Source organism: Seriola lalandi, unplaced genomic scaffold, assembly GCF_002814215.2.
Source record: "Seriola lalandi dorsalis isolate HSWRI2012SDOR001 ecotype SW California unplaced genomic scaffold, Sedor1 jcf7180002053395, whole genome shotgun sequence".
In the NCBI taxonomy this organism is placed as follows: domain Eukaryota; kingdom Metazoa; phylum Chordata; class Actinopteri; order Carangiformes; family Carangidae; genus Seriola; species Seriola lalandi.
The window spans coordinates 52,994-76,708 of record NW_019523948.1 but is presented as its reverse complement, the minus strand read 5'-3'; the positions used below and the strand labels follow the sequence as shown (position 1 = coordinate 76,708).

The following is a 23,715-nucleotide window of genomic DNA, read 5'->3' as shown; positions in this document are numbered from 1 at the left end:
CTGGTTGAATACATCAAAGTGTGTTTACAGCAGTGGCGGCTGCTGGTCCTATAAGGAGGGGAAGCTCATTTTCGGCCTACATCATAAAATGTGTCCGTTTATTTATATGTAAATTCGCAGAGTGACAGAAGAGAGTCGCCAAACACAACGCTAGTCGTTTTTAACAAAGACAAAGTCGCTGAGGATCAGTAACGTCTCCAGATCAACTCCGAACAACGGAATGAAAAACTTGAAAACTGCTCCGGTGGATGCTTATACTTCAAGATCGCTAATTCGCTCATTTCGCTGTCAATCAAAAAGGGACTCAGCCTCAGACAGATCATCCAATCATCATGCAGAAAACGAGCGTCCGGGCCAGCCCACTGCCCCATAGACCCCCAGAGACGCTGAGCGTCCGATGGGCGGGACAAAGCCCAGCATTTATCCAATGGCTCGGCGTCGACACTGTGGAAAGCACTGTGGCGCTGCGGGGATGAATGAGAAGGAAGTCGTGTCGGTTACCTGTGATAAGGAGCTGATTCTGAACAAAAGATGAACGTGTTCTAGCGCATATTTAGTCAATGAAATGTACATACAACAGTACATATTTGACCACTTATTTTGTTGACATTTTAGGGGAAGCTGAGCTTCCCTTGCAGTCTTAGAGCAATCGCCACTGGTTTATAGGTCTTGGGGAGTACAACTGAAAGAGTGGAAAAGTTGTCTTTCGTACCTCCGGAGGGATCTGTGTGAAATCTGATACACTTGAGGCAGCATTGGTTGGGGCTGCAGACTACAAATTTAAAAATGAATAAGTCTGGAGGTCTGGAGTTAGAAAGAAGTGAAGTTACCCGACTTCTGTCGCCCGCTCTTCACCTCTGCTTGAGGCTAGAGGCTCAAGCCTACATTAGCTACCATTACTATGACACATAACTCCGATTGAACGGTTGGTGGTCAAGTTCTGTTGTGGGTAGTGCAGGCGCCAGGTAATTCTGCTTTTGACAAATTTTTATACTTTTTGACCATCGTGAGACTGACTATGTAACAGGAGTGCAATGTTAAATAAGTGCAGTGCTCCAATCTAAGTAAATTGAATGGGTTTTTCTTACAATGATTAACATAATATGAAACTGAAGTTCAAAGTCAATTACAAGTATAAATGCCAAATTGGACAAAGGAACACTCCATGACAACAAGTCATCCAAACTTTTTCAACCCTCTGATACAACCTATAGGGGTGTCGCCTGAAACAGAACCCATGCTTACCAGACCTCAGTTGACATGACATAACATGATATAACCAATAATCAGCGTTGCCGTGGTTACCATAATAATGGTCATGGATTCGTTAGGTTTAGGCACAAAATCTACTTGGTTAGGGTAACTACTTGATTTGGGTTAAAATAAGTATTTACTCAACATCAGACAATCTTTGTTGTCATGGTTACAATAATAACAACAAACAGTCATGGATAATAGAAACAAGATAAACTACTGGTTTCAAATGGGAATTGAACGGCAATCTCCTGTGTAATGTTCCTGTGTTTTGTTGAAGCATCCATCCACCCCAACCTCTCCCTAATGTGGACTTTGTGTCTCTTCATACTATACTATATCACTTTTCCTTTTGCTCCTGTCATAATTACTACGGCCGCAAGATGTCACCTAACAACAAAACGTAACTATGAGTAATAAACCCACTGCTGCACTGTGGGTTCCTTTTTCACAGGAGGACAGTCTCCTCCAAGAAGAAACAAAGCAAAACAACAGCAATAGGTTTGTATGAATGTGATGTTTGCACTTTGCTGTGACAGTTTGATCTGCAATAATAGTTGTCTAGGACAAACACAGCTGTTGCCTTAAGTGTCTTTAACAAAAATGTAAATAACGCTATATTCTATAATCACATTTACTGGATTGAATAGCACGTATAAAAGTGGAAAATGCACCTGCAACCTGTTACAAATACAGATAGTTGAAAAAATATAAAAACCCAGTTTAAAATATAAAGATGTGTATATGCACAAAGATGCATGTTATCTATCATCAGCAGAGCTGGGGAGTAGTGGGCTACATGTAATTAAACTTGTAATTTAAACTAGAAGTTTAAATTTTGCAGTAACTTGCTGATAGTACAAACTACATTCATGCCCCCCTTTTTCCAAAATCCTGACCACTGCAAAGGCACACTGCAGTAATGCATTCGTCAGTCTAAAGCCAAGGGTGGGTGCTGCTCAGTGGTCACAGAGCTACATCATCATGGATAAACCTCCTCAATCTAAATCTGAAGAAAGAATCTCTACGGACAAACTTAAACAGTCATTTTATACAAAACCAAAGCTGATGTTCTTTGCACTTTCCCATGAATAGTTGTTTTAGTTTTTTTGTTTAGGTTATGACCTGTGAACACGTGGGCACTTTTCGCAATAACTCAATAGAGTGGCTTTTATTATATCTATATTTTTTTATATCTACGTAGCTTACTAAACTAGATTTCTCCATAAGGTAGTTTTGCCATAGCTCAGCTACATATAAAGGGCAGAGCTCATGCATGCACTGTGTATTTTTGAAACCGCACACTGACTTCCTTTGTCAGAGGCATTTACTGTAAGTATTTGCATGAACCATTTCCAGTTTATGTGAACTCTATGAAAGACATGCTCATTCTCAGTTAGTTTAATTGTAAAACAAGTTTATTTAGAAAATCTTTATCCACGCACTCACAGGGCACAGGGCAGAAAACATTGGTGTTGGATGCTGTACAATATGAGTCAGATACCAACTATTTCATACCTTTAAACAATGATGGAAAGTAAAGTACTTTTACTAAAGTACTGAGGTGCCCTTTTGAGAGTTATTTACTAGTTAGATTTGGCATTTTAAAAAAAGAGAATATAAACTTACACAAACAAATAATAAAATAAAATGCAACACATAAGCAAACTACAAAAAAATACATCACACTGTGATGAACTCAGTGGTTCCCAACATTTATATAAAAACTGTATCTGGTTGGGATTCTTCATTACATTTCAGATTTCTATGTTGTTACCAGCAAACTATACTAAAACTATACTTCTCAGATGGTTTAATTTAAATATCCAATATTTCACAAAAGAAAATCAAAATCATAGAAAAGTTTAAAAACAAATGGATCCACATGTTTTTTTTTCTTCTCTTTTTCTCTCACATTTATCTCGTGAGCCTTTGGAGGATGCCTAGGTTACTAACCATTGGACTCAACTATCTGACTATACAGTAAAATGCTACTTACATTACACGGATGCATCAGTTTTAAAAACAACAACAACAATAAAAAGAAAAGATTATAATACTATACTTCTGTATTTTTACTTGAGTAGGATTGTTGTATTGGAACTTTTACTTTGTCCACCATTGTTTTTAAATAAAAATATGAGTTAACTTATTTTCCTTAGAGTATTCCAACACAACAGCTGTTAACGGAATAAATGAGTTTTAACCAACTACTGCTTTTTCCATGTCGATCCTACTGTTCACATAGAGCCAGCCACCTGTGATTTTAAGCTTGTGTATCTGATTTCTCCACAAAACATAAATGAATGAAAAATAATGAGGGCAGACTTTCATAACTCCTCTGACTGTACTATTCTGGGGAAAGTCTCCAGTGAGATATAAACAACTTGAAAGTCTTCACATTTACAATATGAATCTTTCCAACGGTTGAAATGAAGACGTGAAAGGAAGTACTTCTCAGTGGGAAAAAGAGGCACATTTAACTCCATATGGGGAACTCCCTCAACCCCACATACTACTGAAAGCAAGTAGTTTTTTTTTTTTTTTTTTTTTTTTTTTTTACATTTACCATTTTCAGCTTAACAGACCTGTCAGTGGAAAACAACTGAAAAAACAAAACATGACAAGAATACAGACAAAAAGTATGAAGAAAATAAAATGTTTTTCTAAGGCTCTTCAGCAGTTCATAACAGTTTGAATGAGTGGCACCAATCGTTCTAACCTTTACTACAAAACCGTTCACATTGTATATTTATTCAGAAACTTGTCCTTTGCCCCATTAAACACTATCATATCATATAATGTCATAAGGCTTTAAAAAGCAGCAAAAATATGATTGTGTGTATATATTTATATATTTATATATATATATCTATATATAGATATATATAGATATGTATATCTATATATATATATGCATTTTAAAAAGAGTAACAAGTATATGAGGCATTTAGTGGCACGACCCCTGAGGTCATTATACAAAAATCTGAATATCCAAATTTGTAATAAATATTAAGGTTAAACTGAAAGTTAAGTATTGCCATTAAAATTATCTTACTGAAGAAGCTATAACAGCTTCAAAGCTGTTTTACTACTTCACTTTAAATTGATTTACAGTAAAATGAAAAATAGTGAGGTATGATACATACACATCTTTCAGATAAATCACCTGATATTCTATTATAACAGAACGAACAATGATCAAATATTGACCACACTGCAAAATGTGCATACAGCAAACACAGTACATATACGGTGAATTGTTTTTCTCACGTATTTCTAAGATGAAACCAACAATATAAGGAAAATGTGAGTGACATTATTCATGTACTGATTATCAGATCTAAAAGTTCACAGTATTAGTTGACACATTTATGTCAAGCAAAGTTTCACCTCAGGGCTCTGGATTCTGTTTGAGAGAGGACTGACTACCATCGCCAATCTCCTCAATCGGCCTCCGGCACAATGAGTCCTTTGCTGAAAGCAAACAATAAAGCACAATTAACAAAAATGTTCATGTTTACGATATATTGTATATCTACAATAACTATCCATATCATTAGCCTTTTTGTTCATTTAAAAAAGTATTGGGCACTTATGAGCCATTAAAAAAAGAATAAGAGTACATTCTTCTTCATTTGCTTTGCTAAAAGATAGATGAGATGATCAATACCACTTTCATTTGTGTATATGCTAAATTTGAAGCTACAGCTAGCAACTGGTTGCCTTACCTTAGCTTATTAACATTGTGTCTTGTTTGTTTAATCTGTACAAAAACTGAAGTATTAATGTATTATGTGTTGCGTCATTACTTGTCCTGGAGAAGTAACTTTCTGGAGTCCTGACAATCTCACAGTGATGACCTGACCCCAAGAAGTTACTGCACCTGGCCAAGTAATAGTCCAACATCTGATCCTCTATCATAATGGAATCATTTTTACACTTCAGTTTTTACATGAATTAAACATATAACATTTGAATTAGTGGGCTTTAGAAATGACTGTGTTTCGGACACAGTCAGACTAACTGCCCCCCCCCCCCATTTCCAGTCTTTGTGCTAAGCTAAGTTAACTGTGTGTGTTGGGACAGTGTATTTCCCAAAGTGTCATACTATTCCTTCACACCTAGAATCAGTTTACTTTTAATCCGGCAACATACTTTGTACTGCTGGTTTTCTCTGCACACAGGGAGTGATGTGCAGCTTGCAGGTCACAGCGGTCAGAACAAGCAGTCCAACAATTCCAAACATGAGGACAGCCAGGCCTGAACAAGACAAACAAGCTGCAAATTACTGTATATTATTTTTTTAATCTGAAGTTTTGTCATGAAAAGATAGCAACATAAGTTTTACCAATGTGGTTGCCTGTGCTTGAAGGGGGGTGCCGCATATCTCTGTTTTGCTTTGTGGTGAGTTTATGTCCTGGAAGAGCTGTGGTGGTGGTGGTGGTGGTGGTGGTAGTAGTGGTAGTATGTATATTCTGAGCTTGGGTCTCCTCATGTGGACTGTTGGATGGTAAGAATGTGATGTCGGGTGTAGTGATATCAGGGTTACTCTTCAACTCAATACAGATGACATCAGAGCTGCTGGTTCCAGGAATTTTCTCTCCTGATTTACATCTATGATGAAGGATAAAAGATAAGGCTGTAACAACAGTGACTGTTTCAGACATTGTTGAGATTACATTTAATATATGTGCAGCGTTTTAAGAACAATAGTATACAGAGGACATACTCTTTCCATTTTTGACAGGGTGAGTTGATACTTTGGCTGAAAAATCCTACTTCGCATTTTGAACATTCTGAAAAGTTAAAAAGAATTAATCATTAAAAAGGCAATGTCTGACCTACTGCATACAATATTGTGCGATCCCTCTACCTACTTCCATTTGTTAGTCCAAATCCAACATCACATTTGCAGGTAGAAGAATCGCTCCCCCAGGGAACAAAGCCTTCACGGCACTGACATTTTGTGTCTGTCTCTTTCGTGCACTTCTGTTCAATAGAACTCCCCCGATCTACAACAATTTAAAAAAAAAAAAAAAAAAATCTATTCATTAAATGCAGGTTGAGCATCAAAAACCAGCCTCTTCATGTGAGAACTGAAGTTGAAATTTGATGCAAAGTTTTGGCTCTATGAACTGATTCATTAGTGATTCTGTTGCTTCAACACTTACGTTCTTCACACATTGTACACGGTCTACATGATAAGGAATCATTTTCTTCGGGCTGGTAATATCCATCAGGACAGATTTTACAACCTGCCTTGCGACTCTGACTGTGGCCTTGATTTATTTCACAGTATGAAAAGAAAAAAATTACTTTAATCACAGTAACACACTTAAGCAAAGCTAAAAACAGTAGAATATTCTATGGCATTTTACAGATTGAGGAAGCAAACTACAGTGTAGTACTTGAAATTCATACTTTACCTTTTGGGCAAGGTCCAGCTTCCAAATTAACAAAGAGTTCATAAAAAGTTAAAGTTAATATGAGAAATTTGAGCAAAACCATGTTTGATACTTCGGTGCTGATGGGTGCTACCGTGCGTTTCCTTTGTGAGACACAACAGAGACTGAGAGCCAAGAAAGAGAATCACCACTTTTATATGCTGACGTGGGAAACCCACATCAGACTGAATCATATTTACAATTCACAAAGCCACTTATTTTTTTAACTGGAAACTTGTCATCAGATTTATAAACCCTTCAGTCTCCAGTCCTTGCATAATCATTCATGATATTTTATTTTTCTAATGCAAAATCAGGAACTTATACGAGATGAACTGGGAAACCTATATAATTGTGAAATATCAAGGGCAATATAGAAATGTAACTGACTTCTTTAAACTTAGACTTTCAGTCTAATCTCTCAGTCCGCCTGGCTGCACTTGGCGTTTGTCTAATTGTCATGGAGATAGAGATGGATTTGAGTTGAAGTCTTTTGTTTGTGGTTTTTCTAAGACACTGAATTATCATGGTTTCTACTTTCCTGCCACCATGAACGAATGTACTTTCTCACAGGCACCTTTTACGCTCAACTGAGCAATTAGTCAGTAATTGTTCAAACAGGCCTGAGATTTCCAGCTTCAACTTTTGTATTTTGATTATGGAACTGAACCAATCATTAAATGTGTGAGTTATTTTGATTAATGTGAAATAAATGATCACTTCAATTTTTTTTTAACATGCACTCTATTTGTTATAGTAACATCAAAACTGACAAAAGTGATAATCATTTTCCATCTGTGAAGTGGCTTACTCCATTATGAAAGTTTTTAAGGAAACAGAATTTTATTATCTATAAAGAAATACATCTTTAGAGCTATTTTGGTATGTTTATTAACCTTTATCTGGGCTTTTTTTTCTTCAGGACTTATAGGAAAATAGGTAAGATCTCTGTGGTTGAGTGTCGGAAACTATGCAGCTTTATGCTGTTTTGCCAGTAAGAACAAGAGATGGTACCTTTGCATGAGGAGTGAAAGAGCAGAAGGAAACAACCACATATTCTTGATCATTCTGCAAGATACAACCACACAAATGCTAAACGCTTGCTTCTTGAAAACGGATGCAGAAAGAACACCTCTGCTCAAGTTTTCGCTGGCTGCCATTCAGTGAAATTATGAAAAATATTTTAAATAGAGCATCACAAAATTAGTAGTTCATATTCAAACAGCTGCTTGTAAGCTTGATACAACATCATCATAAGTCAATTTAGCAGGTTCAGGAAGTGAAAGGTCATTTACAGCATTTGCAGACCTAGCTGTCATCATGCTGAAATGTAGTCAATTTGGTGAGTAAATCTCAAAGTAAATTTATATATGTGCCACGATGTTTAATGGTACAGAGAGCCATTTTTTGTCTCTGTCTGCCATCAGACAGTTTTAATTGCGCTATTATTTCTCTGGTTTCTAACAGTATGAGAGTTTGTTTTCACATAAACCCCCACTTATGTAGAAACCCTCTCTGAAGGGATTTTGCTCCAGCAACAAAGCTTCTAAAGTAAACAAACAAGACAACTTTCATAGCATGTCAGGGACGTGGAACTGTAGTGTCACACAAAGCAAGTTTCCTTCCTTTGGTCTTTGATAAGTACAAGTATCACAGCAAAGTAAAATTAGTCATTAGTAATCATTCATTGTGTTTATAGTTCAGCATAGGGTGCAGTCATGCTGACTCCAAAGCACCATATACATTACATATGCACCTTACACTGAACACACACACACACACACACACACACACACAATAAAAGTATAAATTACCCCACCCTAAGTGAAGAAGATGTACGCGCTCACACAATCTCTAGAAGAGCTCTAATCAGGCAACGTAAGTGCAAACATGTCTATTGTGGACTGGGGCTGTCACAATATTAGATTTTCACTAAATGATTATTGTGGCCAAAATAATTCATGATAATGATATTATTAAGATGTTGTATAGGGAGGTGGAAATAAAACAATCCAACTTGATAGTGAAAAGGCAACCACATGAAGTGATAAACAAAAGATCCAAAAGGCCTAACATCTGCCATCACAATATTATCATATGTGTATTATCAACACAATAGTAATATTTCATTTTTTAAATATCACGGTTATCGACAATCAATATATCGTATCACGCCCCTTTAGTGGACTAATGGTGTGTAGGGGCTTTAACACACTTCCTGCTGTATATGCTTTCACACAATCATACACTCATTACCAAAACCCAGAGAATCCCACACCCAGGCTGAGGTAATGTTTCTGTTTGTTCTCTGTGAGTAAAATCTAGATTACAAAAATCCTGAAAATGGTGTATAGTTTTTGTTCAGGTTCTGATAAATTTAAATAAGCCCAAATAACTTAGTATACAGTATGTGTGCCTACAAGACAATCAGTTTTGATTTATGAAAATAGTTTACATATATGATACTGATGGGTGCTACTGTGCATTTCCCTTGTGAGTAACCACAGAGACTGAGAGCCAAGAGAGAGAATCACCACTTTTATATGCTGACGGGAGAAGCCCATATAAGACTGAGTCAATTGTACCACTCTGGAAACGCAGTACAAACCTATTAAATGGATAGACGTTGAATCATGCCGTTTAAAAACATTTTTCTTTACTCTATCACTCGCTGACTGTATTTAATAGTGATCCCCACAATCCAGCACATGATTGCTTTTTTTTTCACACAAAGTTTCAAGGTGATCAAGCCTCTGCTCAGGATGTGCTGATTTATGCACACTTTTACAACAGCATAAGCAACAGTTTCTTGGAATAAAGACAGAAGCTGTGGTTAGTTCAACGTTTTATGATTATTGTGGGTGAGCAAAGCAAAAAGAAAATTTCAAAGTGAGAAAATCCCACAAACTGACATCAGAGAAAAGCCAACACTGCAATTAAACGGGTTATAATGCGAAAGTGCAGGTTATTTAACCTCATATCGATCTCTCATATTCCCTCAGGTTCATACTGATATCTCTTAAATGAAATATGAAACAAGCAACCTGTGGATTGAGGTAAATATTAAAACTAAAATAATATGCAACAGCTGCTCTTATTACATCATATAGTCCAGTCTGATTTAACCTTTTTAAATCCTTATCATAAAAACAGAATTAACAACTTCACACTAAATGTAGCTCCTAATGTGTTTCATGTTGAATCAGACTTTTATCACGAAAGAGCAATAAACTACATTAATTGGTTCTCCCATCCTTGCCTCCATTGTTATTGTAGTAAAAGAAGAAAGGATGAGACCAACCTGCCCTGTTGTAGGACTGAATTTACAGGACATTTATTTATTATTGTCAAATTGATGAAGATGTCTTTGCGTGTGTTTTAAGTTGCAGTGCCTTGAGCTCTCAGGGCCGCATAGTTACCTCACCACTGATATCATTCAACAAAAATATCACTTCAGTGATTCGGCAACAACAAAAACTCAGTTCATTTTATTCGGCGTCTCAAACTTGTGTTGTGTAACACTCTTCCCAAACAATCAATGTTTCAGTTCTATTCAATTCATTGTGTTACTTTATGTTTTTACCTTACAAGTGACTCATTTTCCCAATCAAATCGGATCTCTGACGGAGTAAACTCTAAAATTCTGACGCTGTCCGACTTATCTGCGGTACCAGGTAGTTGATTTCTTCAGGCAAACATGATGTAAGTGGATGAGGGTTCCTTTAGATTAGATTAGATTAACTTTATTAATCCCACAACTGGGAAATTCACTTACCACAGCAGAAAATAAACATCTATGGAATAAACATCCATGGAAATATACATCAAAAATACACCAAATATACACCAATATACACCCAATAAATACAATATACACAATATACTTACAGATTGTACATAGTGCCATGCGTGGTTCACCGACACCATTGTGTTTTTTGTCATCGATATTTAAATCAGAAATGGCACCAAAACTGCCCATTCATTGCATGAGGGCAGTGTTAAAAAGAGTGCAGAGTTCCTCTCAGCTCGGATTCTTCCCCTCCCCTTCCTGCTCAACCATCTGTGACAGGTGTTTTTTTGTTCCCCACCACTGACGTATTTTTTCAACCTAATATGATCATAATAGGCTTACATCATTTTTTTTTTTTTTTTTTTTTGTATAATGTTATTCATATGACTAGCCTGTGCCGAGAAATCTGATGTTGTGACTAGTTTTGCCGCTTTGTCTCATGGACACACAGGAAAGGTGAAAGTGAAACAGCCAACATGAAGTCCAGCTGCAAGTCACCCAAAATCCATAAAGGAACCTTCAGCTAAAATCCATGAACTGCAGCAGGAAATGAAAGTAAAAGTTCAACAGCAGCTGTTGAGTTCAAGATACTAATAAATAATAATCACAACATTCATAAACATTCATAGTCCATTCATTTGAAAGCAATTTTGACTGATAAAAGGCTTAATGTCACATATGTTATTCCTGTGCCCAAGGACAATTAACTCTATATTATCCATCCTAAGCTAATCACAGAGAATCCTCAAAATCGCCGTAGACAACACCACGGTCACTGACTCTGTTCTGTGTCAACAGTAGTGTATTCCTTTAAAATATCGATTAAATATGACAAATGAAAATGTTGAATGCACTTTTTAATTGAACCCCGACATTAAGAGCTATTGATTGCAAACGATGAACTAAAACAGTAGAAAACCATACTCTGGAAGTATAGACCTGCAAATGTCATATTCTAAAAAAAAAAAAAAAGGCTTGTTTTCATCAGTCAGGCTACTGAAGTTATATCACTGAAATTACTTTGAGCGACTGTAAGAAATGTGTTACCACACTAACCCCATAATGTAGAGTAGCTGTGTAGTGTACCGCCTAACAGGTCTCATCCAGATTTTAAACTGGACATAAGGTCATTTTGGCATGAAAAATTACACAAACATTTTATGGCCCTACAGCATCAGAGCCCCATTTATTGTAAAAAAAAAAAAAAAAGTAAACTTGGATGACATTGCACATTTTAAGTTTCTCACTTTGGTTTCTAACTTTAGAAGAGAGTGCTGCATGTTCACAAATATACACCAATATGTTCTGGGGCACAGGAATGAGAAATGTGAATTCTTAAAAAGGGTTGGATTCTCCTTCAAATGCACAATCCATGATTATGATATAGCGTTCCATCCTCAAAACATCTGGTGCAGAAAAATTATTCATCATTATAGAAAACTTTTGGCGATCTTATTCAAATGATCATGTAAACTTGAAAATGAAAATATAATGTTTACACACATATGTGTTCTAAGCTTACAGTGGACTTGACTTGATGAATATGAGCAAAGCAGGAGAAGCAGTCAGCAGGTTCCATTTCAAAGTATTTAATCTTTTGCTTGCAGTCAGTCAGGTGTGAGTGGTTACAGCTGAGTGGTTATATTTCTACAAATAAAATAAAGTGCACATACAGGTCAAATCATCAAATCGTCATAATCATATTATCTCGAATAAACAACAATGAACAATTCTAAATAAAAATATCAGTACATCAATATATTCTCACTCTATATATAATCACGTGAGAACAAACCAAGGAGATTAAATTTACTTAACAACAAAGTAAACATGACTTGAGAAAATACAATGAAATAAACTCACTCCACGCACTCAGGAACAAAGGTGAAATGATACAGGGAAGCAGCTCAGCTGAAGGGCAAACAGAGAATAAACTCAGGACTCAGAACAAGCAACATCCAATGTGTGAGGTGCCCAGTTAGAACATCTGTTCTCCTGCTGCTCTTTAGCCCAGCAGTGATGTGACCCCACTTCCCACAGTATGTGTTACTATTCTTTGGAAATTTATTCCCAATCAGTTGTGGGCTAGCGGGAAAAAACCGCTGTAGCCAATTGGTTTGTTCAAAACGCGCAACCTTTACTTTGAAGACGAGAGTTCTCTGTTTCCTGCTGTCGACTTCCTTGTTCAATTTTCATTGTACAAGTTGGATAATGGAGAAAACTGACGCTTTGGTGTGCTGAATTGAATTGCACGTCTTCATCCAGTGGTACAATAACACACGCCAATTATAACCAGCGTTTAGGCAGTATTGGCTGATAAAGAACGAGCTCACAAACGTCTACATACATTTGCACTTGCAAGGAATTAGGCAATACCCCGTAAACTTAAAGGGTTACTGCATTTTTCATTATACAACGTGGACAACTGCAGAAGAATTACACTTTATGCGCGGACCCTTAATGCTGTATTTCCTATTTATATTATTATGTGAAGCACTTTGTACACGAAATGTGCTGATGATGCAGCTTTAGTTTTATGGACTTTACTATGTTATTTCAATACCAAGCAATATTCAAAATATAACTATGACTAGTTTCATTAACATTGTGTTCCTGCAAGTAAAATGTAAAGTGTGTGTAGTTTTTAATAGGTCCACTAGATGGTGGTAATAGGAAACCGACTTGAAGTGTTTGTAAAATTAGAAGAAGAAACTACTCACGACTGCAAATTCTGTAATGCGACATGTCGAAAAACAAGCTGGATGAAATGCGGCACTACTGAGCAATACTTGATGTTGAGTTGTTGTTAAAAGAGAAACTGTCACATCAGGCTTCTACCCAGTAAGTGCAAAGCAGTCAACGCCATTTGGTGTACTACTAGTTTCCCCTTTAACGCTAGTTTCTACTGAAATAGGGGTTTAAATTTGGGGAAAAATCCAAATAATAACTGGGTTTTCCACTGTGAAACAAGGAACTACACTAACCGCAATCTGTTACAGCGGGTTTATCCACTGATCCTGCCCCAAAAAAAGCGATGCTGGTCACCGTTTTCTGCGCGCCGAGGGATCGCCCAGAAACCACCTTCGCCCTCGATGTGTCCCCAGAGCTGGAGCTGAGAGACTTTGTAGCACTTTGTGAACTGGAATCAGGAATCCCAGCTGGGGAAATTCAGGTTAGACCCAAGCTCGCTGTAGCCACAGAGCTAACCTAGCTAATGGCTAGCTAGCCGATTTGCTAGCATGAATCGGGCTTTTGCTGTTTTGACTAACGTGCTGTTGCGAAACTTGAGTTATCAACAACAGACAAAATTACCGACTTGTGTCCCTAACCGTCAATAACAGTTACAAAGTGTTGGCTTTGTCTGTAGGTAGCATTAACCTAACCGAAAGTCAACCTTACAACAAGCTAACTGTTGTCTAGTGGTTAACGGATGGACGGTTGTACTTAATATTACTTGAAGTTAATACATTTAACAAAGTTTGTACGCCGGCATCAGAACTAACGTCAGTTAACGGCTCTCTAACGTTACTCAAGAAACATGGTGCAGTTACCTTGACAGAGATTAAAGATTAGTGTTACTTCTCTGTACTGGATTGTACATACTAGCCATATGTGTATTTTTATTTATCTTTATTCAGCTTTGTTGTCCTTGTTTTTCCTATATGTCCACGTCTATGTCCTTGGACCTTGTTATTGTTGCTGTGTACTTTGTTTAAGTTCATTGAGAGCCACTAAAAAGTTGCCCAAAAAATCGTATTGCTTGAATAGCATAACACAATAGCATAACAGGCCAAGCTTCACTCCGTACAATTTTTATCTACATAATATGATTAATTGGAAGTATCAACAGGTTCTCAATCTTGTGACCCCTGTCTGGTAGAGGAACCTTAGGTGTTTTTTTTAAACTGTTTTAGTTCCTATTTGTTGTGTTTTGTCTTATTGCTTTTATTCTTTTTTGTGTAGTGTGTCAAATAACTAACACTTAAAAAACCTTGGGTTAAGGTAGTATTTGTAATCATAGGGTAGGAGAAATGTAAGGCTATCAGTTATTTTCATTAAATGTGAAAATATAATAGTGAAAATGCCCATTATTATTCCCTAAAGCCCAAGTTAACCAACTCAAAATGTTTTTTTTTAAGTCTATGAGTTAGCTCTCATAGAAAACCGGGAAACTAGCAAATATTCACATTTGAGATCTGAGATCTTACACTATTTTCGCACGTTCTTTAAATTAAATGTTTAACATAATCAGCAGGTTAATCAATGAGGAATATAAGTGTTTGCTGCAGCCCTAACATGTACATTGGTAACATGAACAGACTTCACAATCCAATGCATTACTACAGCCTTTGAAAACAGGCTTTGAAAATACCTCACTTCTCTTTCATTATTACTACAGTTTGGTATGTTATGAAATGTAGTTGTGGGCACGCTGGAAACAGAAAGTGAGAATGATAAGTTGCACAAATGTACTGACACATGACATTAGTCAAGTAGCTAGCAGTAATGTAACCTTGTAGATCTGTGTTAGAAGGCAATTGTTTCATCAGGTATCAGGTAATTGGATTGCCTAGACATTGAAACTGTATATTTCATTTAATTAAATGTTCTGTATTTTGCTGTGTCCAGATCACATATGTAGAACAGCCCCTCAAAGACCCCACTCGTGCCTTGGGGACATATGGTGTTAAGGATGGAGATGTGGTGGTTCTCAGGCAAGCTGACAGAAGGCCACCACCAACTCAGCCAGCCTTCCCAGGTAATGCACATGTTTATTATAGTTACACCAAACCTATCAAGGTTGCAATAGAAGGAGCTGGTGCTGGTATTCATAATGTTGTTTCACACACAAATACACACATCTAATTGATGCTGCTAGTTCTAGTTTGCAAGCTAGACCTGCAGGTTTTTTTTAATCATGGGAGGGGTTGCCAACAAAATCAAGATAAATCATTGAAAGTATGAGGAAAGTAAGAGCAATTTACAGGAAGTGAACACAAAGAAACACTATTGAAAAGACATAAAAGATTAATGTATCATCTATTTAGTAGGAAGAGTTTTAGATGCAGTATCCTAACATCTTTATCCTCTCTGCCCTTCAGGTCTGCCCCATATCGACTTTCGTTCTATCACAGTCCCAGGCACCTCTTCTTCAACCGGTCAGCGTGGTGCAATAAGGCCACAGCTACAGGCTCCGCAGCAGCAGCAGCAGCAACAACAACAACAACAGCAGCAGCAGCAGCAGCAGCCGCCACAACAACAGCAGCTGCAGCAGCCGCAGCAGTCGCAGCAGCCGCAGCAGTCGCAGCAGCCGCAGCAGTCACAGCAGCAGCGTCCTGCACAACCTTCCACGCCAATGGCCTTTCGCGGCTCCTCTCCTCAGGGGCTGGACGACCCTGCCTTACTCCAGCAGATGCTATTGTCTAATCCACATGAGCTTTCACTCCTGAAGGAGCGAAACCCACCACTTGCTGAGGCCCTTCTGAGTGGAGACTTGGGTAAGCGGAAAAAAACCAAAACATCCATAACAGGTCATGATTTGTGTTTATGGTCCTTTACTTTCAACAAGATATGAGTCGGTCACGTAAGTGTAACTGTCTGTTTCCTCAGAGCGTTTCACTAAAGTGCTGTTGGAGCAACAGCAGGATCGAGCCAGGAGAGAGCAAGAGAGAATCAGACTTCTGACTGCTGATCCTTTTGATCTGGAAGCCCAAGCAAAGATCGAGGAAGACATCAGGTATGGTCTAGAGACTGTGGAGTTTGTTTCTCACTCTGTTTCACTTGCCACTTGGTGGTTACGGTCAGAAGTTATGCTGAAATAATACGCAGTGCAATATTTGTGATTTACATGCATTTGACTGTATTTTCTAAGTGAATCAGAATGTAAGAAAGGAAAGCGACCTGTTCACTACATACAGGCAACATGTTTTCATTCTTGTGTCAAGTGTCTTACACTTGGATTTGTGGATATTCCAGGCAGCACAATGTGGAAGAAAACATGACCATTGCAATGGAGGAGGCCCCAGAAAGCTTTGGGCAGGTGGTTATGCTCTACATCAACTGCAAAGTCAATGGCCACCCTGTGAAAGCTTTTGTTGACTCAGGTAATGAGCATTAAATCCTGATCCAATATGTAGCTACAATGTTTTTGGGCCAAGAGTCAAAGTGGTACTAAAATGTTGGTGTGCTAGACAGTGGTTTCATTTCTGTGGTTCAACAGATATTAGTGTAGTGTAAATATCAGCAGTTATGTAACCCTCAATGTAGTCCTCTGTTAAGTCTTCGGTGACAGTTGGATTTGAACAATCATTTTCCTGTTTTGAACATTCTGTATGTCAGATAGTATCAGATGATGCGTTTTATTTCTTCTCTCCCACTATTGCAAAAATTGGAATGGAAAATTGGAAATTCGATTTAGTTTGGGCTTGTTTTACTGTTTTTTGAATGCATGTACTTGTGTGTATATCAACATTACAATTTTGTGACAAAAATGCAATCTTAATTTACTATGTATCAAAACCACCTTTGGTCATCACTTTTTTTCTTTTTGCTCAGGAAACATCATTAAAGTCTGCTTTACTTTTTATCAGTATCATTTACCTTATAATCACATTTTTAAACCTCATCGTGTTTTATTACTTCAGATTACGTACATTTCATAGAGCCTGACATTCCCTTTTTCTAGGAGCTCAGATGACCATCATGAGCCAAGCATGTGCCGAGCGCTGCAACATCATGCGGCTGGTGGACAGACGCTGGGCCGGGATCGCCAAGGGAGTGGGCACCCAGAAGATCATTGGCAGAGTTCATTTGGGTTGGTGACAGATTTTTTTAAAAGTGATTAAGGCAAGTCCAGACTAGTTCCTAGAAAAGTAAATGTTGAGATAGTTGAAGTTAGTACAATCGTTGGATGCCTTTGAGTCCACTTCCTATTCACTTCCAACCATAGCTATGGTTTGAAATATGTACTTTCAAATGATAATTGAACTTGTAGGATTTTGTACAGTTTGTGGTTATGAAATGTGGTAAGAAACATTATCAACGTTGGTTTAACTAAGTATTAAACCTATTGGAGAAGATGAATTCTTCTAATTCCCTGCAGATATCCACAAACTGGCTGAGTAAAGCTAAGTTTACCATTTAATTTACCGTTAAAACTGCAAACAAAGATATAAAATGCTGTCAGAGATTGTCATACTCTTGAGTATGTAGAGTGATTTTCCCAAAATTGATCTATTCCCTCAATGGCATCCATATGGAAGCCTCTACTTGACATTTCAGTGTAGATGAAATTGTGTTGTCCTGTTGCACTCATCTAGCTCAGGTCCAGATAGAGGGGGACTTCCTTCCTTGTTCTTTCTCCATTTTGGAGGACCAACCGATGGACATGCTGCTGGGCCTGGATATGCTGAAGAGACACCAGGTGTGAGCCCCTTTTTATCTGATCACTGAGTGCAATACAGTATGGGATTGGAAGGAGTTAAATAATACAAGGGTTTCCACTTTTTTGTTCTGTGTATACTACATGTACAAGAAAGAAGAAAAATGTACCAGGTTCAGTATTTGTCCTGTTTTTCTTGTAGTGTTCGATTGACCTGAAGAAGAGCGTGCTTCTAATAGGCACTACAGGCACTGAAACTCGCTTCCTGTCTGAGGCAGAGCTGCCAGAGTGTGCCCGACTGGCATATGGAGCAGAGGGGCGTGAAGACGCCCGTCCAGATGAGATAGCTGACAGAGAACTTGCAGAGGCACTTCAGAGGTCCATACAAGAAAGCGGTAAGAACTGCCTCCCATCTCTGCACTTCAGCCTGTTTTTCATTGAGCTTTTTCCAGCTCAGTTAGAACTACATGTGCATGTGCCACTTAAAGCTTCTTATTCTCAACCCCATTTATGCAGTCATCTGAATTTTCAGTCACATGATCATCTCATGTCATCACCACAGCAAAATACCTGTGCTTTAGAATAAGGTGAGATCAGGAAATTGAAAGCTTTCGGTCAAATATAAGAAAAGAAGATCAATGAGATCTTCACTGAAATCAAGCTTTTTGGGGCTTAAAGGGAAACATTCATGGTTTGAAACTGTATTTCTGTATCATAGTTATTGAGAAAACACCTCTTTAGTGCTTTTATCTCTATCTGACGGTAAATTGAGGTAATGCACCATTAGCGGGTATGCCACAGTGCAGCTTTCTCTGTGTCTTATAAAACCCTGTAGAGGATCTGTTTGAAAGTGTCCACCATTTTACTTCACTGCTGGTCAGTTCATGAACATAAGGATGTTCAGCCCATACCACCTGGTTTTTAGCAGCTCTTGGTGGGTATGATCCTCTGTTCACTTTGAAGAAAAGACTTAGCAGAAAGGAGCCATCAGTACTAATCAGCAGTACCAGGCATGTCTCATTGTCATGAGTTCAGTGTGGACTGTTAAATTTAGTCAGATTCTGTGTTGGACAATGGTGCAAATGGATCTCTGAAGGAGTTTGAGAACAGCACTTGAAGCCACCTACAAAGACAAACACAAAGGAATATCTGGTGCTAAAAAAAAACTGTGTTTTTTTTTTATATAATTTCATGGTCTGTGTAATGTACTGACTTGTAATAGTCAGTACATTACACAGACCATGAAATAAATAAAAAAAAAACAGCAAGATTATCACAGCAGCATCAGTACAAAATTGCATTGTAATTGTCACAGAAAAAGAAATTACTTTGACCTTTTCTCATAATTCTGATTTCTGTAAAAAAAAAAAAGAAACAAAAGAAACAAAAATCCAAAATGATGTCTTGCATGGATTATGCAAATGTGAGAAAGTAATTTCATAATCGTAAGATCTTAGTATTGCGCTTAAAGCGTCCTTTAATTGTTGATCTCAATTGAATTAGAGAAGTTACAGAGGAAACATTACTGGTGATGTACAGATTGCATTTAAATTACATTGTCAGAAAACTGCTTTGTCCAAGTTTACTTCCAGACATAATGTGCTTTTCATGTGTATGCTTGAACAGTGACTTAAAAAACCTGCAGTGTTGACATACTAATGATAATATCATCATTACTAAGAAACTTTAATAACTCCCGGTGTTTTAACTTACACAAAGCACATTAAATCAGGTGGCGTTAACATAGTCCTGTCACTCAAAAGGTAACGGATGTTATACAGTCACTTTCTTTATCCTCAGATTTGTGAGGAAGCTTTCTAATTATTATGAGATGATGGTCTCATAATTAAGAGTTTTCTAATTATTAAGAATTGTTTTTAATGTTACATGAAACTGTGAGACTGTTTGTATACTTGTACACTCCAACACAAACTTGTTATGAAGGCGATATAAATGTGTCAAAGAGTCAGTCACTGTTTATGTCTTGGTATCTATCTGTTATATCCCACAATATCTCTGAGTGTATTAGTGTTCATGGTAATATTGGGTTTTTTTAAGGACATTTCTTGGTTTATCAGGTATTTAATTTACTGGATTAATATGTGACAGACATTCTTGCCTGTTTTTTTTTTTTTTTCCAATAACAGTTTCTTAGTTGCTTTTTCGAGAAACGTTCCATAAGATGATTAATAGCAATACCGCAATATGAATTACACAGGCTTTGTAAAAATCAGAATGTATGTGCGAGATCTTTTGAATTTTGCTTTGCAACATTCAAGATGGTCAAAACATAGTCATGTGTTTCCCTTTAATGCTTTTCAAGGCTTACATTAACATTTGTGCAACTGCCATTGACACACCCAGTCAGACACACTGTTATTGCTTCCATTGGCCAGCCATGTCCTCTAATGGCTGCAGATTGCAAATGGAATTCAAACAGAAAGCAGCAGTAGAGTTGAGACGCCATGTTGTGGCATCAGTTGGCTGACGGTTATTATTATTATTTTATGATTGATTTTGATCAAACATTCTGAAGTGATCTGATTTGAGTATTCTACGGTTTAGTGATAGGCGATGTGATTACAGTGTGACCTCTCTATCAGGCCATAGGCTCAAGTTGTTTTTTGGATGACACTTTTCACATCTGTGTGTGTGAAAAGGCTGATAGGTTGGTGCATGCCCTGTGTGTGACTGCTAACTTTCTCCGTCCCTTTGCATGATGTGTGTGGTGTGTGCCCTAACCCCTGAGCAGGACAGCACTGATGCATTTGGAGACAGCTGGAGAGGGCCCTACCAACCAGGTACTGCAAATTCACAAGTCCATTGCCAGTGCTAAGTCCATTGCTATTTATTTCTTTTATTTTGCTCCTTTTTTGCTGCTGGATTGGTTAATTGATGTTGTACTTTCATTTTTACTTATTCATGTGTTTATTCTGACACATATAACTGTTAAAGAGGAACATGTAGCACAATTAACAAACAACGGATATTTAAGTATTTAAGAGTTTCAGTAGGGACATTTTTGTTTTGCGTTGTTTTTGAAAATGCACATGATTCAAAGTAGTGCTCCAGACAAGATTCATACACATTCCAGCTGTTTAATTCCCAGTTATATTTTCTCTCACAATAGACACTGCAGATGGACAAACTACCTCACCACAGCCCCCACCATTTACATTACCCAGAACCTTAGACCAAATGTCCTCATCCACCTCCCCCTCCCAAAACCCTTCCTCTGGCCAGCCCCAGACCCTGGATCGCTCTCAGTCTGCCCCGGCCGCCATGGAGCAGGCCTCAGCACCAGGGCAGTGCCAGGACCAACCTGGCTTTCAGGAGCTTCTTCGGCCTTCGACCCTAGCAGAGGCTGCTGGTTCTACAACCCATCAGGTCCAGCCTCACCCTCTGCCTGTCCATAGCAACTCTGAAGTGCCCCCTGTACCCAGTCCCTCAACAGACATCCTCCCCACACATACCCCTCCTGCAGACATGCCAACGTTATCCCAGTATCCAGAGGGTGAGGTACTTTGTACAGCCACAGAGGGTGATGCTGATTCATTTGAGGTAGTGAACAGCTCCATGCTCCCGCATCCAGAGGAACTTTCCCCCATTCAACCCATGGAGCAGGAGATGACTGAGTTTGACACAGCTGATACCACTGAAGCCTGTCCAAGTGTTACTAGCCAACCTGACTCGGTTGAAATGGAGTCCCCCACTACCTCCCACGGCGTGGTGACCTCGGAGAGGGACCAGCCTGAAGGAGAGCGCTGCTCCAGCTCCGACAGCATCCCCTCACTGGCAGCCGCTCTGATGGAGCTCCACGAGCTGCTAGTATCCAACAACCGACAAAACCACAGCACCTCCTGCTCCCCCTCACATCCGTTCATACAGGACACAGACGAAGTGGCCCCTGAGCCACGCACCCCAACACCCGAAAACACCCAGCCTACCCCATCTACTGCCATTACAGCTGGTGAAGAACCAAGCGATGCCAAAGCCAACCATGTTGCTGCTGTGTCTGATGAGGGACCATCTAAGTGTCTTGTGCCTGACTTGTCTGGCCAGGATGAACATCTTGGCGGAGATACAGCAGAGACTGTGGAGGAACAAGGGCCGCCACAGCATCCTGATTGCTCCAGGGAGAGGGGGGCAGATAGATGTGGGTTAGATGAAGCCAGTAACATCAGCATTTCCCAGACTAAGCAAGAGGTTCCTCCTGATCCTGCTGGGAACCTGGAGTTCAGGGAACCTCCTGAGGGGCAGCAGGGGCGAGGGGTTGCAGATGGACAAGCCTCTGGCAACAACACCCCAGACACTCTTGGCCTCCAGACTGAGCAGACTCTTCTCAGCCCTTTGTCTATGGCAGTGGGCTCACCTGAAGAAGTCTCTAGCACCTCATCCTCTTCTGTCCCCCCTCTTGCTCAGCCTCCCCAGCCTACATCTGCAGCCCCTCGTCTCCCTTCTCCGCATCCCTTTATAGAACAATTTCCAGCTGAGCACATCCAGAGAATCCAGGCAGCAGGCTTTTCTGCTAGGGAGGCTGCAGAGGCACTGGAACAAGCCCATGGGGTTGTGGAGCTAGCTCTGCTGGCACTACTAGCCCGCAGTATCACTGTGCCCACCTAGACTCATAACCACTCATGCGAGTCCCCAGCCTCCCAACTCAGCATCTGTCTTATTTATACCTTGTTACTGATCCAGATGTCTCAGTCCCTTTTTAGCAGGGAGCACGTATAAACACAGGGAAATGCTGTCTCTTGGTTTGTCATACAGAATATCCAAGATCAAACAGGACAACTGGTAATACTTTTCTGGATATAACAGATATGTGAGGTGTGTTTGCATGCAGATGTTTTGGGTGCCCACCCATTTCATTGGTTTTTAGAGATTTGGTATGATAGATTGATTTTCTCTTTGTTTTGTTGTCGCAACATTGACATATTATTAAATGCCCAGTGTGTGACTGGTTCTTTAAATATTGTTATAATTTCCCCTTTGATATCTCATGAAGTTATTATTGAGCGAGAGTATAATTTGTGGAGCATCGATGAAATAATCTCAGACTGGAGTAGCTGTTATTCTACTCCCCATGCCAGAATAACACCGTCTGGTCAGCTTTAGATCATTCAGCACAAATATGGATATTTGAAGCAATTTGCCAATTAAAAAAAATAAATAAATAAAAAATAAAAAGCATCATGTTGATTTTTGTTGATGTTTGTGGCCCCTTCAATTCACAAATCAGAACCCGATTATAAAGAAGCGACATTGTGGGAACTGCTGCAGTTTCCCAGGGTTGATCATTTTTGATCAAGTTTACAAATCATTTCTACAGTTACGTAGAAAACCCCTAAATTTGCAGCCATTATCACACTGAAATATCAAGTGAGCCACAAGTGTTTGTTGAAGTATGATCATAGATGGCTTTTTTTTTTTAAATCAGTATGTGTATAACAGAAGGTATCTTGTACTGTATGTATCATTCTCCACAGTTTGAAAGCTATGCCATGTGTAGATTTCAAAATTGTTTGTAGCTCCTGTTCAAAAAGTCCATTTTGTGTCAAACCATCATAGTGTGTGTGTGTTCATACCTTTAAAAACATCCATTTTCATTTTGTAATCTGTTCAAATATGGCCATTCACGACTGTCAAATGTTTTGTCAGTACGTCATATATCAAGGATTTTAATGGCTTTATTTGAGTCATATACCAACAATGTTCAGGCAGATTGAATTATTTACTTTTATCTTGTATGAAATTTTAAATTGCAAATAAAATGGAACTAGTATTTGTATACCATGTGTCATAAGTCATTTTCTAGACAAAAACACCATTCGATTCATTGC

General features: G+C 38.6%; 2 protein-coding genes across 3 annotated transcripts; one reads left to right on the top strand and one right to left on the bottom strand.

The window, feature by feature from the left end:
* Window positions 1–2,654: 2,654 nt before the first annotated feature.
* Window positions 2,655–6,835, bottom strand: LOC111651096 (uncharacterized). Its single transcript, XM_023401048.2, has 7 exons — window positions 6,684–6,835; window positions 6,429–6,536; window positions 6,135–6,269; window positions 5,987–6,053; window positions 5,606–5,871; window positions 5,413–5,517; window positions 2,655–4,731 (listed from the first exon to the last, which is right to left on the bottom strand). The coding sequence occupies exons 1-7, from the start codon at window positions 6,763–6,765 to the stop codon at window positions 4,649–4,651; spliced, it is 846 nt and encodes a 281-aa protein (XP_023256816.2). The 5' UTR covers window positions 6,766–6,835; the 3' UTR covers window positions 2,655–4,648.
* Window positions 6,836–13,206: 6,371 nt separating this feature from the next.
* Window positions 13,207–23,663, top strand: ddi2 (DNA-damage inducible protein 2). Of its 2 annotated transcripts, XM_087172587.1 has the most exons (10): window positions 13,207–13,332; window positions 13,491–13,663; window positions 15,121–15,250; window positions 15,594–15,989; window positions 16,102–16,228; window positions 16,468–16,595; window positions 17,177–17,305; window positions 17,811–17,914; window positions 18,075–18,267; window positions 21,003–23,663. In XM_087172587.1, the coding sequence occupies exons 2-10, from the start codon at window positions 13,526–13,528 to the stop codon at window positions 22,493–22,495; spliced, it is 2,838 nt and encodes a 945-aa protein (XP_087028713.1). In that variant the 5' UTR covers window positions 13,207–13,332; window positions 13,491–13,525; the 3' UTR covers window positions 22,496–23,663. The 2 variants fall into 2 exon arrangements, with proteins under 2 accessions (XP_087028713.1, XP_087028714.1); XM_087172588.1 differs by lacking the exon at window positions 13,207–13,332 and having other exon boundaries at window positions 13,339–13,663.
* Window positions 23,664–23,715: the final 52 nt, after the last annotated feature.